Source organism: Watersipora subatra, chromosome 2, assembly GCF_963576615.1.
Source record: "Watersipora subatra chromosome 2, tzWatSuba1.1, whole genome shotgun sequence".
NCBI lineage: Eukaryota > Metazoa > Bryozoa > Gymnolaemata > Cheilostomatida > Watersiporidae > Watersipora > Watersipora subatra.
The window spans coordinates 18,833,632-18,851,474 of record NC_088709.1 but is presented as its reverse complement, the minus strand read 5'-3'; the positions used below and the strand labels follow the sequence as shown (position 1 = coordinate 18,851,474).

The 17,843-nt window shown below is 34.0% G+C and overlaps 1 protein-coding gene across 1 annotated transcript in view; it reads left to right on the top strand.

The window, feature by feature from the left end:
• The window catches only part of LOC137388019 (acylcarnitine hydrolase-like), a 29,668-nt gene extending 12,070 nt beyond the window's left edge, over positions 1 to 17,598 (top strand). The window contains exons 3-10 of the mRNA XM_068074539.1: positions 4,622 to 4,852; positions 6,978 to 7,162; positions 10,273 to 10,529; positions 11,690 to 11,943; positions 12,504 to 12,731; positions 13,324 to 13,438; positions 16,698 to 16,930; positions 17,366 to 17,598. Of these exons, the coding sequence (XP_067930640.1) occupies positions 4,622 to 4,852; positions 6,978 to 7,162; positions 10,273 to 10,529; positions 11,690 to 11,943; positions 12,504 to 12,731; positions 13,324 to 13,438; positions 16,698 to 16,930; positions 17,366 to 17,385 (1,523 nt within the window). The 3' untranslated portion in view covers positions 17,386 to 17,598. The remainder of the gene's footprint in view (positions 1 to 4,621; positions 4,853 to 6,977; positions 7,163 to 10,272; positions 10,530 to 11,689; positions 11,944 to 12,503; positions 12,732 to 13,323; positions 13,439 to 16,697; positions 16,931 to 17,365) is intronic.
• The last annotated feature ends 245 nt before the right edge of the window (positions 17,599 to 17,843 follow it).

Below are 17,843 nucleotides of genomic sequence, written 5' to 3'. Positions count from 1 at the left end.
TACAAAGCTAAGCCTGACCTTCAGACATGTTTGCAGACATTGGACTGGTCAAACAGCTATGGTCAAATGAAAGAATTTCGAGTAATTTGCGTTCAAAGTTCAACATCGCGATCAGTTAGTAACAACGGGTAGTAGCTAGTAGTGGATGCATATAGGCTTCAATTCAGCAATAGAAATGGCAGACTTCCAGTGGAGTGGTGACGAAGATAAGTTAACAGCTATGAAAGAGACTGTAGAATGCATTTTATACAGAGAATAATGATTTAATTGCTTGTTATTATATATACTTTTATACATTTACATGCTACCCTTATTAGTCAAGTATGTTCGTAGAACACGAATTTTAATAAAATCGCTATTTCATGCTACTTTCAATATTTATTATTTTTAATTTTTGCAATGAAGATAATATGATCAGATACAGTATTTTCTCTGCATTTCATAAAAGTATAGGTGTTCTATGTGAAAATGTGAGTGCTTCCATGGTTAAAATGACATTTTGTTGACCCATGTCATAATCTGTAGAGCACCATGATTTTATTGTACCGGAACGTGAAATCGGATTATGCAATTGTACCCGAAGTATTTAAAAACAACCATTTTATGTGTAAGTTTTGAAAACGCAACCGAGTTAGAAAACAAATTATCTACTTATGTTGATGACATTATAGCTGATTCAGATTTTTGTGATTACACAGATAAGTAAAATAGCAATAGCAGCACTGAATCTGATGGCGATGAAAGTAATGGTTTTGTAAGAATAAGGAACACTGTAGAGGATCGTTTTGCTTTTTAGTTTCACATCGCTTTATCAATGCACAAAGTATAGATACAACAAATTTTTTGCATAGCAGCGCTTGTTAACTGTTAATAAATGAAATATATAACCAAAAAAAATGTTCTAAATTGAGTTTAAAATTGAAAAAAATATTGTGTACATATGAAGCAGTCTCGGCAAAATGGCTGGCAGTAGGCCGATAGCTAAATTTTTACATGGACGCAAGTGAAATGGTAATGTATTAAAAGTGTGGCAATTCATAGACAAAACTACATTGAATTAAAAATCACTTACATTTTTAATGTGGAAATTTAGTAGGTGAGAATTGCGTTTTTCCAGTGGCTGCAAGAAACAAACGTTTACGTTACCTTCTCGGTACACGTTGGCAGTAAATATTAATTGCATGTAAATAACTACTCATTAATTCATTTTATTTAATGAGTAGTTCATTTGTATAGCCGTATAGGCACCTTTGTATAGGCCGCAGAACTCAGGAGGGTGCTTTTTAACGCGGCAGCAACTTTGCTGTTTAGAACAGAACCGTGTCGTTGGGCACCGTAAAGAGGCGCGCTAACCAGAGATCACGTGATAGATCAATAGTTATTTTATTTTGGTAGGTAGTTGATTGCATCACCAGTATTCGGGAGTTATTGGTAACTCGATATATCAAGCAAACAACTCCCAAAGATATGATATAAGCATATCAGTATTTATCGTTCATTTCTAGTAGAGGCGTGTACTAACCGGAGATTCCCGTTAATGCGCCCTAGCGGTGAAAGAAAAACCACAGAATAGCCGCACCCTTATATAAGCCGCATGGCTCACAAACCGTCGGAAAAAAGTAGCGGCTAATAGTCCGAAAAGTACGGTACTCTATAAGGTGGACAGACAGATAGACAGACAAAGATTGCCGTTTATATAGTAGTTGTTTTGGAAAATTAAAAATTTAGATAGATTTATCAAGATCTTAGATTGAGAGTAGCTTTACAAAGGTAGTCAGCCCTTTATATTCAATCCACTGAACTGTTTGATACAATTGTTACTAGCTAAGGATCATGGGAAGAGATAAGCAGTAGGTTTGCCTATTCATTGCCAGAAACAACTGCAAGCACTTAACACTAAAACTTTAGGCTTTTCTTCAATCAAATGACTTGTCACATTTTGTGATGATGACATGTCATGACATGTCTAGACAAAATATTTTAAAGTCACATTGTTATTTTTGCAAAATAAATTTTTATGCAAAAAGAGGCTTTTTGCATTTACCCCAAAATTATTGCTTCCACAATACGTTTTACTAGGTTGAACATGTGTTTAGATTTTAAAAATCATATTTTATATTTTTCACTGTACCGTGAAACCTCTACGCATAATGTTGATTCACGCTGAGATCTGCCTTTTAAGATAAAAATTGTAAAACTGTTGAAAGTAGAAGCACATATGAATATTTTTTATAAGAATCCACTGCAACGCAGTTCATTCATTTCTCAGCCAAAAACCCATAATAACTTTGTGAGGAATAGTGCAAGGATTTACACATAGTATCAGAATGAATGCATCAGATGAAATTATGCAAAAAATTAACCATTATAAAATGTTTAATATGTATGCTATAGAATAATAAGGTAATAATTGAGGAAAAAAATCTATTATCATTACTTTATCATTAATGTTCTAGGAAAAGACTAATGAACGCTTTAGTTCATTGAAACACATGTTCTAATGTAAAAACGCTAAGACCATAACTTAAACTTGGTAAAGTACAAACAAACTAAGCTTGTTTATATTATGCTACAATTAAAAAATATCTTCGGTACAGTTCGGTATTTTGAGTTTCTGAAAGAGAGTGAAGAAAGTGAAAAAGAAAAATAAAGATACACAATGTTATTAACTCTAACTTAAACTTATTAAAGTGCAAACTAACTTAGTTTGTCTATATTACGCTAAAGTTGAAAATATTTTCAGTACAGTTCGCGTATTTTCAGTTTCTGAACATGTCTGTCATTCATATTATGCTACCATAACAAACTTTGCCTGCGAGCCATTTTGCTTGAGTAATCGAAGTTGTTATATTGTTACATGTGAGAATGATAAGCTGGAAAGAAAGGTGCTGAGACACTCTAAGCTTGCGCTGACTTGCACTAAATTGTTTGTTATAACTGCCCATGGTGATCAGCGGACACATTAAAGGTTTACTTGCAACAAAATTCACATTACAGTTATTTGGTATCAAAAGATTCACCATCTCTTACTCTGTTGTGTTGTAGGTGCAAAATATGTGGAAATGTGATTACAAGCTTGTAAAAGCTTAAAAATGAACAGTTAATCGCAGCCACAGGAGACCGCCGTAGTTTGGATTTTCTTTCCAAAACGGCTCAATTGTGATGTAGTTGTAGGAGATGGCTTCTGTTTACACCTTTAAGCAACCTTAATCGTCGAAATATTTTCTCAAATATATTTCACGCATTCAGTAAACCATGCCTATTGTTTTTACGTGTCTATTTTATCGTCATTGTAATGCTGTCACTTTCAGCACTGATATCCTATAACCTACTGTAAAAATTTGTATAATTTTTTAACCTTAGCTCGATGTAGTACATATCATTGTCTGATAAACATGACCAGCCTGTTGGTCACCTGTGATAATCAAAAAATGCTGCAGAAATTAATTACGAAGAATGGGTCACATGATCAGATTACGACTAGACGATTAGACCAAGCCGAAACAAAACTGTGAAGTAGCAAGTATCTATATTTGATACGGCGTTTTTGGTAAAACCCAAAGTGTTTGTCATAAACTAGTGCTACGAAAAGTGTTATATTGAGCCTTTTATTGGCCTTTTAATTCACGGGAGAACATCTAGTGACAAAACAATAACCAAATGTAATCACAACGTCAGAGAAGCTTTTAAGAGCTTGCAATCACATTTCCACATATTCTGCACCTACAAAACAACATAGTAAGACATGGTGAATCTTTTAATACCAAATAACTGTAATGTGAATTTTGTTGCAAGTAAACCTTTAATAACAAAGTATATATACTGATATGGACAGTAGAAATGTTTTATTATGTATATTAAGATATGTCGAATGATGCTCAATAGAAACACGAGATACAAGATTGGTTTGAACCTGTTGTCCATAGCACAAAGCTAGGTTAGCTATTTTAGCTAAGTTAAAGCTAAAGCTATAGCTGATTTTATATGGGAACATATCCTCAATGATCAAGTATGATGTTTGCTTAGCTTATTGCAAGCAGAGAGTTTAGATTTCATAGGATTGTCATTGGATGTCATTTCCAATTGCTAAATTGGATGTCATTCTTGTCACTGCCAATAGTATTTTTTGTAAATCCAACTTTGACCTTTGGTCTGAAGACCAGCATTCTAGACCATTAGGCTAGCTGAGCTTATGTATTTTCAATGACAGAATTAAACATGAAGCCTGTATATTGATTTACGTAGCTAGTATATCAAAGCTGTTTAATGCCTAAACTTAGTGAGAAGTAAGTTTTGATTATGCCGCATGTTCAAAATGCAACAAGCATTTCTAGATGCTTCCAGAATTGGATCAGCTATTGTCTCTTTTGTAAGGCTACAAAGTCAGTATATAACTGTACCTCTTATTGAACTTACCTTTCACTTTCTTACTACTTCATACACTCTCTCTGTGGGCACTTTACCTTTCTAATTAAGAAATTCATAGTCATTCAGAGACACTTCTAACTTGTACCACTTTGATTCTATAAGGAATCTGCATGACAGAGCTGTAGCCACCCTTGGTATTGTTATTCGGGAAACTTACAAAGCATTATTTTCTAACATCGTGAGAATTTTTCAGACCAAGTCCGAGTCGTTGGAGATGAAGACTGTCTGTTTCTCCATGTTACTGTCCCTGGAAGTGTGAAGAAAGGGCTGAAAAAAGCTGTAATGTTTTGGATCCATGGAGGGGGCTATTCAGCTGGATCTGGACGAAGCTATGTTGGAGCGCCATTGGCAGTTTTTGGCGACGTTATTGTTGTTACTATCAACCACCGACTAGGTCCACTTGGGTTTCTTTATGATGGACCAGGTTAGTGAAAGCAAAGATTAATGGTATTCTTGTTGGCTCACTGTATAGACCCTTGGTTCATGTTATATAGCATACCTATATGATATTACTATAAGTGTAGGTAGTAACCATGAGTATAAGTCATTACTATATGTATAACTAATTGCTATATGTGCACGTATTATCTATAGTTATAAATAATTGACACAGTCATTGCTAGATGTGCATATAATATTTGTAGCTATAGGTCATTGCTATATGAGTAAGTATAGGTATAAGCTATTGTTATACATGCAGTTCACTGCAACTGTATAGGTTATAGCCACAGGTATAGGCTAATGCTGTGAGTATAATTCATTGCTATATGTATAGCTCATTGTTATAAGTATAGCTCATTGCTATAGCTCATTGCTATAACTATAGCAAAATGCATTATGTATAGCTCATTGCTATGGGTAAAAGTGATTTCTATGCTGATAATATGGTGATAAAGGAAGCTGCATGTTTAGGGCTATTTTGTGAAACTAGAAATTCCCATCATACAGCCCATGACTAAAGTGATAATGGAAAAATAAAGGGTACTGCCGGTTGAAAAATGCAATATTATCAGTCAAATGGCACTGCGGTGCAATAGGAGAACTGCAATGGTAGCTGCAATGGTAGTTGTAATGTAGTGGGTGTTATTATGTACAGTGAACAGTAATACTGAAAAGAAAAGATTATACATGTATGTTTATATCTCTCTCCTGCAATAGGATAAATGCAATGTTTGAAGTAAAATGGCAAGCTGCTGAGTAGTATACACTGGCTAAAGGGGTTGTATATCATTGGTCATAGCAACCAATATCAAGAAGTTGTGATACACATTTATCTAGATTTCTGTATTTATATCTAAAAAATTATGCAGAATTTAAAAATCTAAACAGATTTTAGCTGGTCATAGAATTAGATGTATATCTTTAAAAAAATGTAAGCCTATTACTTAATTTTGCAGATATTAAAAACATCTTGGCAGTACCGCGATATTGGGCACAGCCGCAGTATCATCAACAAAATCTTTAGAAAAATAATAACAGTAATATATTGCACACCATCGGTCACTATATACTTCGATCTTGTAAATTCGAATGAATATTCTAATAATTAAATCTTATAATAATCCTATAAAACCGAATAATTATTCTTATAATTAAATATTGTTAGAATCGTTAAAAAAAGATCATCGTAATTTTTTTATTTTAACTGCTTTGGACATCAATAGGAATATCAAAGTACTCATTATAAGGGTCCAAAATGTCAGAGTCCAGTAGAATTGGCAAAAAAGAAACGAATACTTTTCAGTAATTATGCGTTAATTGCAGAAACCTTCGGCAATTAGACAATGCCATAGACTGGTGAAATGTGCACGTTTTTCTCGTGAAATGCGCACGACTTAATGGCTCTACTCTTTGTCGCACGGCCTTATTGCAACTGCTGGCCGGTCTTATTTTTGGTTAAAAAAAGCTTGTCAAGTTTTTATCACGATTTTAGGCCAAATTAATCTGTCTATTTATGTATAATCCGATCAGATGGGTTAGTTTTAGGATATTGCGTCAACTTTTCAAAAACTTGGTAACACGTTTAAATATGTTTATATGTGTTTTGTATCATTATTATACCTAAAAGACTCTACACAAAAATGGTTAAATTTTTGATGCGATTATTGTACAAGGGTTTGGTAACTGTCGTTGACGGATAATTTTTCGGGAGTTGTGTGCGCATATGCATTTATCATAAAGCTCCCAAACATTCGCTCTGCTCGTGTTTAGTCGTGGAATAATTTTCAGCAATTTTATACGGTATGAAAAGAATTTCCGTAATTGTAAGCTTATCATTGCCAGGATAGGAACCTTTGGACAAGCAACTCAGCTTGTTGGTAACAGGGTTAATAAGTGAGAAAGACATAAATGTTTTAGGTAAATAACATGTTAAAATTACCACTGCTGTCATTATAAATGCGTGCCAGAGAATGCAGCACCTCATCAATGCAAAACTTGGCCCAATGTCGCTCGTTCACTCGTTCCATATCTTCAAATATTGTATGCACTTTAGGTACAGTATGTAAAACGTAACATATCATTTAATGAATTTGAGCTGCTTGTGACAGGAACAGGAAACTTTGGTCTTTGGGACCAAAGGGCTGCCATGATCTGGGTTCAGGAAAACATTGAACAATTTGGAGGAGACCCAGATCGGGTTACCATATTTGGTGAGTCAGCAGGAGGAGGCAGCATTTCAGCTCACACACAGAGTCCGCACAGTGAAGGACTTTTTCGGCGTGCTATACAAGAGGTAGGATGATGCTCAGTTTTCGACTTTTGCTAGTTGATAAACTCTGCTCTTTTAAACAAATAGTTGTAGATTCTTCTTTAAAAAAAGGGTAATACAAAATTTTAAACACTTTGTTATATAATAACTTCTTCATAGTGAAATGCACAACAAAGCCGATGAAATATTTGCCTACTTTGGTCTAACCTTACTGTGTTGGGCTGTTAAGATGCTGATAACTTCAAATTTAAATGCTGAATACACAGTCCTGCATATTTTAGCAGAAGCAAAATAAATTTAACAATGAGACTGTCTTTATATTTTTAGAGCAGCTAAAAATAAGATATTTTGCAGATACCATTTTTGGAATATCTAAGTTTGATTACAAAAGTGTAATCAAAATTAGATTAGACTTTCATTCAATTGATCAAAGTTTGATATCAATTGAATATCAAACTTTGATGAATTATGAAGTACTGTAATAGCAATATACCAACACTCCTATTTCTAGACAGTGATAATAAACTTACTATCTTTAGCAACTGAGTATCTGTAATTCTATTAATCTCAAGATTCCCTTTAATGACAAATATTAAACTACCTACAATGTGAATGACATTTTAATAATGCGTTACTTTAAGCACTAAATACGTGTACTTTAGTTAGTCAAGTGGATTGGCAATTAGGTAACTTAAAAAACAAGTATTTGCATTTTTTATTGACCTGCGTTCCTGCTTATGCATAAAGAGCGCTAAACGATGGTAGGTAGTTTCATGAGGTACTTACTCTTAGCCCTTTCACTGCCAAGCATGTACAAAATTGGATATCTGCCAAGTGCCAGCCATTTTACCGAAAAATGCCGATATTGCTTCATGATATATAAACAGTATTTTTTCTATCTTCAATCTCTATCTAGAACATTTTTGTTACATATTTTAATTTGCCAACATTTTAACCATCATTACTGTGCAAAAATTCAATGGATCTATACTTTGTGCGATGATAAAGCTATGTAAAGCTACGATCGATGCGAAGCTAAAACGATCCTCCATAATGTTCCTTACTCTTACAAAATTATTACTCTCACCACTATCAGAGACAGTGCTGCTGCTTTAATTATCAGTATAATCACGAAAATCTGAGTCTGAATTGGCTATAATGTCATCAACATAACTAATTACCTGTTTTCTGCCTCGCGCGCGGTAATTAATGAACCTACACACAAAAATGTTTGTTATTAAATTAGAAATTCTCAAAAAAAAGTTTAAATCTGCTTCGTTATTTTAGGCTAATTTTATAGACAAATCTTGGGATATCACTGTCAATTTCATAAGTCTTATAGACCGTGGGTTATGCCGTCAACGAATAATAAAATTAGGTAACTACGAACTGCTGGGAAAGTCCTAATAATGCGTTTACGGCAGTCGTCCCACAAAAACGCATTTATGCGTCTACGGCAGTAAAAGAGTTAATTGATGGGATTATCTGCTCTACAATAATTTTCTTGAAGTGCCCAAGCATTACTGCTGCGACACCTCCTTTAAGGTCTAAAGCGATAGTGCTAGCTTTGAATTGTGAGAGCTGTATTGAATGAAAGAATACGGTAAAACCTGTAATTGAACATCATGGCACTTTATTTTTCAACCCTTCCTCTATAGTGGCGTGCAATTAAAGGTTTTACGGTAGCTACCTTTTGAGAGATGACTTTGAGAGTTGTCATGCCTTTAGAAGAGGAACTTTAGTTCTATACATTTGTATAATATTTCAACCAAACACATTAACCAACAGCAACTGGTAGTAATATATCATTAAAGATGGTTAATATTGCCATGTGATGGTTTTACCCATACAAAAAGTAAGGTACAGTCGACTCTTCCATAAAATATACTTCTTATAACATACATTCCACTTATCGCAAACAGTTTATGTAAAGTTTTAGCTTTGTATTACATTAGAATTTCCATATAACGCAAAGCCTCAATTTGATGCTAGTTCTCAAATTTGATTTTAATAATGAAATCTATGGTTAGCCTTAAAATATCGTTTTCTCTTCTTCTGCACTTGGGATAGAAAACAACCCGTAGATATATCTATATTATATACTAGTACTCTTGCAGTCTAGTGTGCCGTGACAGATTGTCAGGTGTACCGATAAAGCAGAGGGTAATATGTAGCTGCCAGATTATTGAAAAATACCTAAAGGTGGTCGATTGGTACAGGTGTTACAGAATCAGTCAATCAATCTGAATGTCATGAGTTCGAGGCTCACAGAAATCAATCTTTTATCTCAACCTCTAACCCTGACTGCGGAAAAAACAACTGACATACAAACTTTGCTCTTACAATATGTTAGTAAATCTATATTTTAGTTTTTCTTTATCTTAGACACATATATTATTTTTTACTTTTTATTTCAGCATAAACCTTACAGACTAGAAAAATGGGAAAATCGATTTAAATATACGTTGAAGGCATTTTAAAATGTATCATAGAATTTATGTTTTAAAATTTGTGTTATATTTTGTAACATATATTCAAATATAAATTTATGTTATAAAGCAAAAACTTTATAACACTAATTAAATAAATTTATATATATAAAAATATCATTATTTGTTTGTCTTTTTGTTGAACTTTGTGTTTTCATCCTGATGTCTAGTTATAGCGGTTAGAAATCTAGCGATGAAAAATCCATTTTGCAGAGGTTTTCGACTCGCGACATTTAAATCGCAAGTCTGCTAACAAGCATGTTAGCACGCTAAAAAGCGTGCTAACATGCCTAACCACTAGGCATGTTTTTTAACCACCATTTTTTAAATTTGTAATTCTCATGTATTTTACTGTTCATGTAATGTAGAATCCCTAAAATGCCAGCGTTCTCAGTGAGGATTAATTTTATTATATAAGTGCTGACCGTATGAGGTAAAACAGGTCTAATGTAAAAAGGTAGTAGTGCTGAAGGCTTTTGTTGCAATATGAAATACCATTCAAGGCAGACATACTTGTAAATAAAGATTTGTATACAGAGACCTAAGAAAGACAAACAATGTCTGTTTGTGCATTGACTGTGATGTTTGAGGGAACAACTATTGTTGCTTCACGAGCCGCTACTTCACTGTAAAATCATGTTCTAGTCTGGTACTCTCTTCCTACCGTGGAGCTGGGATTTGGTAACCAGCCCAAAGAAAGAAATGGAAAACACACTCCGTCAAAATCACTGTCCAGATGGTGGAAATCTTTCCATTTATGAATGCCTTAGAAATGTGCCACTCAGTTCTTTGCTTGCAAGTGCAAAAATAAAACAACATTTCAATTCAGCCTTCAAGCCAACAGCTGATGGGGATTTTTTTCCAGATGACATAAATGTGAACAGCTACCTGCCATCCCAAAGGTACGTACTAATATACATAGCCATACACTTTAGATCCCTGTTATCTCGAAGGTACACACTATTATATATAGCCATACACTGTGGGTACCTGTCATATCAGAGGTACACACTACTATATACAGCAATACACCGCACTAATCTATTATATCGAGGTACACACTATTATATATAACCATACACTGCACTTACCTGTCATATCAGAGGTATACACTATTATATGTAGCCATACATTGTCGTTATCTGCCATGTCACGAATACCAAACAATAGATACATTCATACCTTGTATATGTCTACTATCAAAGACTCAACATACCATCAATACTTAGAAATATAGTGTTTAAGCATAACTTACAAACATTGAATATAGGAGAACAGAAAGTTTTATTCATGTTGTGAAATATTAGCAACGGATCATGGCTTTCTTTATTCCCTGTCATGCAGTTTGGTTACAACATTAAAAACACCTCAATTCAAAAGGGAAATAGAAATTCTCGAAATAATAGTTGGTGTCACTACGAATACAGACTACCAATAACTGAGGTGTGCCACATGTCAGTGTATTAAACTGGTTCTAGTAAACTATTGTGTTTATTTTCTATCACTTCTCATATATAATAGCTGTTTCTCTCAGTGTGGTTACAGGTTGAGTATAAAATAAAATTTAAATCTAAGCCAATCATAATACTAGATTTGCTCTATTTGTAATGTAGTAATGTAGCTCTCTCAGTAATGTGCACTCTGTTCTTTTTGTAAAATTCAATTCCTATTTTTATTTGGAGCTGAAAACAATTCAAGAAAATACCAAGGCTTGTTAGATACTTAAGCAATACTAAAATTACCCTTTAAAAATGCTTCATTTTTACTTTACTGAAACCCAGACAAGATGCTGCAATCTGCAGCTGTAGAAAGTTGGTTAGCCAGTCGATTGTAAGTTTTTTTTAGTTTAGAGACTTTCTAGCTTGTCAAAGCGGTAGCTATATTTATACTATTTAATCAGCTTAACCAACAAATATAAAAATGATTGAAAAGTTACCGCTCATTGTAGTTTTGAAGTTGTTCTATTATTCTCAAGTGCATATAACTCTTACAATATCTCGCTCTCTTGGTTAAATGTTAAATGCAAAAATATTCCCAAAGCATTGCTTATTCTGTCCTACAGGTTTGATCTGATGTCTGGAGTGAATGGTCAGGAAGGTTTGCTAGCCTATGCATTTGAACTATTGTTGTCTAATGCATCCTTGTTCAGCGAGGGAATATCAAATGAGGCCGTGGAAGAGTATGTGTTGAGGAAATGTAGAACAGAAATTGCTCCTCTTTCTCCACAGCTGTGTTTACAATACATCACTACAGCTTATGAACTGAATTCTACGGATGATGATTTTGAAAGAACATCTCACCTTATTGAGTTCCTTGGTAAGATCATAAATTACGATTAAGTGCTCATAAGCCCTAAAACATCTTTGGACTTACTCTTACAACCTTTTGACCTTTGCTATTTAAAACACACAAAATGAAGGCACATTCATTTTTCCAGCTTATCCAGCAATGATTGATAATATCAAATGTTTTTTGAAACTACACTGTTTCTAATCTATTATGAATACAGCCATGCTATCGTTGTTGTAACTTTTTAGCTTTTGGCAGAATATTATAGAAATACTTCGACCTAATGATTTAGTTCCATTTGATATTCAGAACATGCTATTGGTTTAACCAAAAATCACTAATCTTTACTCCAATAAATGGTATTTGATGTCTTTTTCTATGAAAATTACTTTGGTGAACACAGATAATTTTTTTTGCTGGACCAGGAACATGCCTTCATCTCTTAATGAAATCACGGAAAACCTTTTTTACTCAAAACTCAGTGGCATAAGATTTGCTAATGTTAGCTGCTTGCAAAAAAAGTATTTTAACTTTAACAGTCTATTAAATTAGTGAGCCCTCCACAATGTGTAAATTATATTGCACAGGAGATCATTTCTATGGCATCGACATAACATTCAACTTAGAAGAGCACTCAGAGTCTTCCAAATCAACGTATGCCTACTATTTCACCAAGATTGTTGAACGAAAAGGAACTAACACTATGTGGCCTCATCCATCTTGGAATGCTCAAGTGGCTGCCGACCATGCTGATGAAGTTTTATTTGTATTCGGCACTCCATTTTTGAAGGATGATAAATCTGAGTTTTGGACAGGTATGATTGTAGCTCCTATTAGTTTAGTTAAGGTCCTGACATAAAAAGCTAATACCTATACAATGAAAGGTATTTTCTATAGCTGCATCATAAACTACATACAGGCAAGCTACACTTACTTCTTTATTAGCTGATAGTTTATGTGCTCTAACTAAGAATAAGGGAAGTTGTAATTTTTGGCGAGTCAATACCATTATTCAATATTTTATAAATAGGCGATATAATTTTTATTTTGGTTTATAAAAATAGTTAGGGTTGTCTCACTGAGAGTTGATCATGCTTTCCAAGAGTAGACAAACCTATGGATAAATTGCATTTTCAACTTGGCAGATTAAAAAAAGCTCTTACCTTTTTGCTGTGACCTTAATAGGGTGTTTGTGTAGCTACATGTATCTATGAATAGTCAGATTAAAAGTATGGTGTTAGTAACTCTGTGTGATTGTATAGGCGGATCTAAAGTATGGTGTTAGTTACTCTGTGTGATTGTATCGGCCGATCTAAAATATGGTCTTAGTGACTCTACCTAACTGTATAGGCTGATATAAGATATGTTGATAAGCACTGAAATTACATAATGTTTTTAATTGTGTAGATCTACGAGATGCAGATTCCATCACAGCTAAAGGTTTAACAAGTTTATCAGAGGAAGAAGACAAGGCTTTGTCCAAAGTAATCATGCAATTGTGGAGCAACTTTGCCAAATCAGGGTAAACTATAATTTGAGCTGACCAGGATAAATTGGTTTTTTGCTCTCTTTGGACCACATACACTGTTCTGCAACTTGCATACTTGCCTAGGCCATTTTATATAGCATACCTTCTTTATAGATCTTAAAAGGACTATTAGTCTCAAAGTAGTCATACCTTATCCTGAGCTCATGAAAAAGGTAGATAGCAAACTACCCAATATGAAATACAAGGTTAAGTATGCTGAGCTAATATCTTATTTAGTTCCTAAGCAATATTAGCTGTTACACTGCAGCTCTTTATTATTTATTTTTGATTTTATGTAAATTTTAAGCGATTGTGTTCTATCTGGTTGAGTGTTACCAGCACAATAGTTAATAATATTTATCCAGTAACTCCTTTTGGACTCTCATAAGCTCATAAATATATTCCACTATGATTTTTTCTATATGAAACATGTTATTCTGTTATTTTATTAATTTAGTTTGGCATCATATTTTTTATAGACCTTATCTGTTCTTGAGTCTGTAACATTAAATGGTTATAAAATCTTAAAACTAATAATCGTTAGTTTTGATGCCAACCAAATATAGCTTATAATATACAGGATGTTATGTCTAGTTTTTTATTATTTAGAGAAATAATTTTCACTGCGTAAACCTCTAAAATAATAGTATAGACTCGCTATTGATTGTATTCCATTGCACACATTATGGTAGCATGGTAATTATATATAGTTATAGCTACTTGGCTGTTTTATAATCATACTATAGTCATGTTATGGTATCATTGTAGTTACAAGACAGTCACAATCAAGTCTTATTCTAATCATAGTATACTCACATTGTAGTCTCATTGCACTTCCAGTTGATGATGGATCGTTATCACTGAATATCACAGCACGTTATAATCTCATCATATTTTTGCTCAATGGTGAATATAATTTTGCAGCTTAATATTATAAACTTTTAGCAACTTAAGTGCGATCACTTCAGCTAACAGTTTAGTGCATTTTTGAAACATTGACAGTATATGAAATATATTAAAGTATACTGTAGGTCTTATGGTAATAAAGCATGCACAATTACTGTTACATACATTATTTTTGCTCATCCTAGCTAGTTATGTTATGGCATCTTTAACTAGCTTGAATTTTGGAGCCAGTCTTCACATGGAACATCAGTTCAGTCAAGTGGCTTACTGCAAAATATATTATAGTAATTAGAGTGGCATATTGTTTGGTTCTGCACAAAAACATGAAAAGATACTGAGAGTTTTTGGACCTTTTTTGCCGGCCTATTGATTCAAGTTCTTTGAAACATTCCTTCATCAGAAATGGCGAGGCAAAAGTTGATTTTCAACAAGTACACACGCATGCAAATTGCACTGAATTTTGATGCCATATGTGAACTTTACATATAGATGGTATTCACTATTAGTTATAAACTGGGCTAAATCCTGTCAAGCCATTGGTTATTCTTAGTTTACAATTTAGAAGAGGTTTCTCAGAATATGTCAAAAAAGTTCCCTGTAATAACACTAATGTAAATTAATTTATTTATCTTAGTCATACCCAGGTCAGGCAATATATATATGGCCAACTTTTGTCAAGTTGGCCAGTAATATATATATATATATATATATATATATGGCCAACTTGACAAAAGTTGGCCATATATATATTGCCTGACCTGGGTATGACTAAGATAAATAAATTAATTTACATTAGTGTTATTACACGGAACTTTTTTGACATATTCTGAGAAACCTCTTCTAAATTGTAAACTAAGAATAACCAATGGCTTGACAGGATTTAGCCCAGTTTATAACTAATAGTGAATACCATCTATATGTAAAGTTCACATATGGCATCAAAATTCAGTGCAATTTGCATGCGTGTGTACTTGTTGAAAATCAACTTTTGCCTCGCCATTTCTGATGAAGGAATGTTTCAAAGAACTTGAATCAATAGGCCGGCAAAAAAGGTCCAAAAACTCTCAGTATCTTTTCATGTATATATATATATATATATATATATATATATATATATATAATAGATAGATGAAAGAATACTTTCAAGAAAGCTAAATTTAATGCTTGCTAATGATTTTAGCTGTACTTTAAAAAAAATAAATATTACATTTTAAATTGATTTCGTAGAGTTGTGATTAGTGACGAAGCAGTTCCGACCTAATTATTACCCAATAGCGCAAGTTCGTCGAGGTGAAGGTCGGCTCCTAACTGACTTAGGACTGACGTCACTACTAAGCTGAGCCTTGGCTCAGCAAGAAGACATGGCCGCCAGTGAGACTTCCAGTCGACCAAAGGTCAGCTGTAGAGACCGACTGATCTACTGATAGGGTGGAGCAAGTAAAGGATGAAATAGTACATAAGGAGCCCAGATGAGACAAGGAAGACAAAGATCCCAGGCAGTCCTTTGCATGCTGATCAGTGTATGCACACAAATTGAATTGCTTGTATGCTTATATGTATTATCAAATATATATATATATATATATATATCTTATTGCTTTGTGCTCAGTGGTGTTGATTTTTTGGGGAGCAGTAAAGGGAACACGGTAGGATCGAAGATCCTGACTCCGCAAGATGTGGCAGATCTCTGGATGCTCTAACAGAGGCTATTCTAGTGATAGTAATGAAAAAGCTGCTAGAACCGAAGCTATCAAAGTGATAGTAATGAGAAAGCTGCTAAAACCGAAGCTATCGAAGTGATAGTGAAAACAAGGAACAGAGAATAGAGTTCTCTGAGGCAAAACCACCTCTTGACCATGGAGAGCCTTAGCTGCTCAAATCGCAGCACGCCTCTGAGGGTCTGCGAGGTACTCTTGTAAAGGTTAACAATAGGAAGAATGCCAGACAAGCTCCAAAGTATACTGGTCTACCGATGGGGCAGAGCAAGACAAAGACGACAAAGTTTATGAGAACCCTGAATGAGTCAAAGAAGATAGAGATCCTTGGCAGACTCTTGCATGCTGTTTAGTCTATGTGCACACATTGAATTGCTTGTATGTTTATATATATTATCAAATATATATTTCATATTGCCTTGCACTCAGTTGTTTTAATTTTTGTGGAGCATTAAAGAGAACATGGAGGTTGCCTTTACAATGCACTAATTTTTACCAACTTTTGCAATATATAATGCGCAGTCTCTAGAAGACAATTTGTATCATCACTGCCAGACCATAATGAACGATCTCTTAGAATTATTACGATAAATTGTATTTTAATCTTACTGGTAGGTAAATATTCCTTACAGAAATCCAAATGAGCCTACAACACTTGCAGAAGGTATACCTGTTTGGCCAGAGTTTAACAAGGAAACAAATATATTCCTTGAGTTGAACAGCAATGGCATAAAGACTGTGACGACTCCTAATAAAGAGAGAAAGCAGAAACTTAGACAAACTCTGTATGCTGACAGAGAACTGCAGCGAAAGCACCTGCAAGCTAGTCAAGATGATCAGCTCAAATCTAAACAAAACACAGCAGGTACACTTGCTATAAGCTCAATACATCATAATACAGTGAGTAACAGTGAATAAAACTGTCACTAGTTAGACTGAGACAACCATCTAGTTGTCTTTGTCATTACTAGCCATTTATTACTATTAGCAATGTTCACCAGTAAAATCTCATCAGCGTCTTAAGAGTGAAAAGCTGTTTCTAAAAGCTCCTATGAAGTCTATCTAGTAAAATATAGTTGTTTGTGTACTTAATGTAACCGAGACTGTAGACCTACAGATTTTTTAAAGCATTTTCTCAACATCTGGTAAAGTTTAAATATCGTAAATAGCAAAGGCTGATTTACTTACATTTGTGAGGCTTTTTTATTACATCTAGCTATTATTTGAAAGAACAAATTATTGCTCACACCTACTACCAACTACCTTGTATCTATTATATGTATGTAACTTCTTACAACAGTGCATCATGAAGAGCTGTAGCCAAAACCAAGAGAGACTAAAGTTTGCAAAGAGATGAGCTCAGCTACTGATGGTGAACTGTTACCAAGAATGAACTGACATACGCTCATAGAATTCCATTATTTTATAACGTCGTGAAATGAGTGACAGTCTTTTTAGAATCATATGAATATTTGATGCTTTAGAAGCTGTCTATGTAGATATTAGACATTTCTTTCAGTCCATTTGCTTAAAAGCTGCTGCTTTAGCTTTTTATCTCTATGCTAGTCATGAATAAGATTATATTTTTCCCAAGAAAACAATGTTCGCTTTGTGCTTATAAATATATGCAATTAAAATAAGTTTTTTGCAGTTGTAGTTATTGCACTTTAAGATGTCAGGATGGCCTAGTGGTAGTGTCTTTGTCAACCATGGGGTTGGTGGTTCAAGCCCTGCTTAATGCCGATCTGACATAAAACTCTCAGCAAGCTTTCAACCCA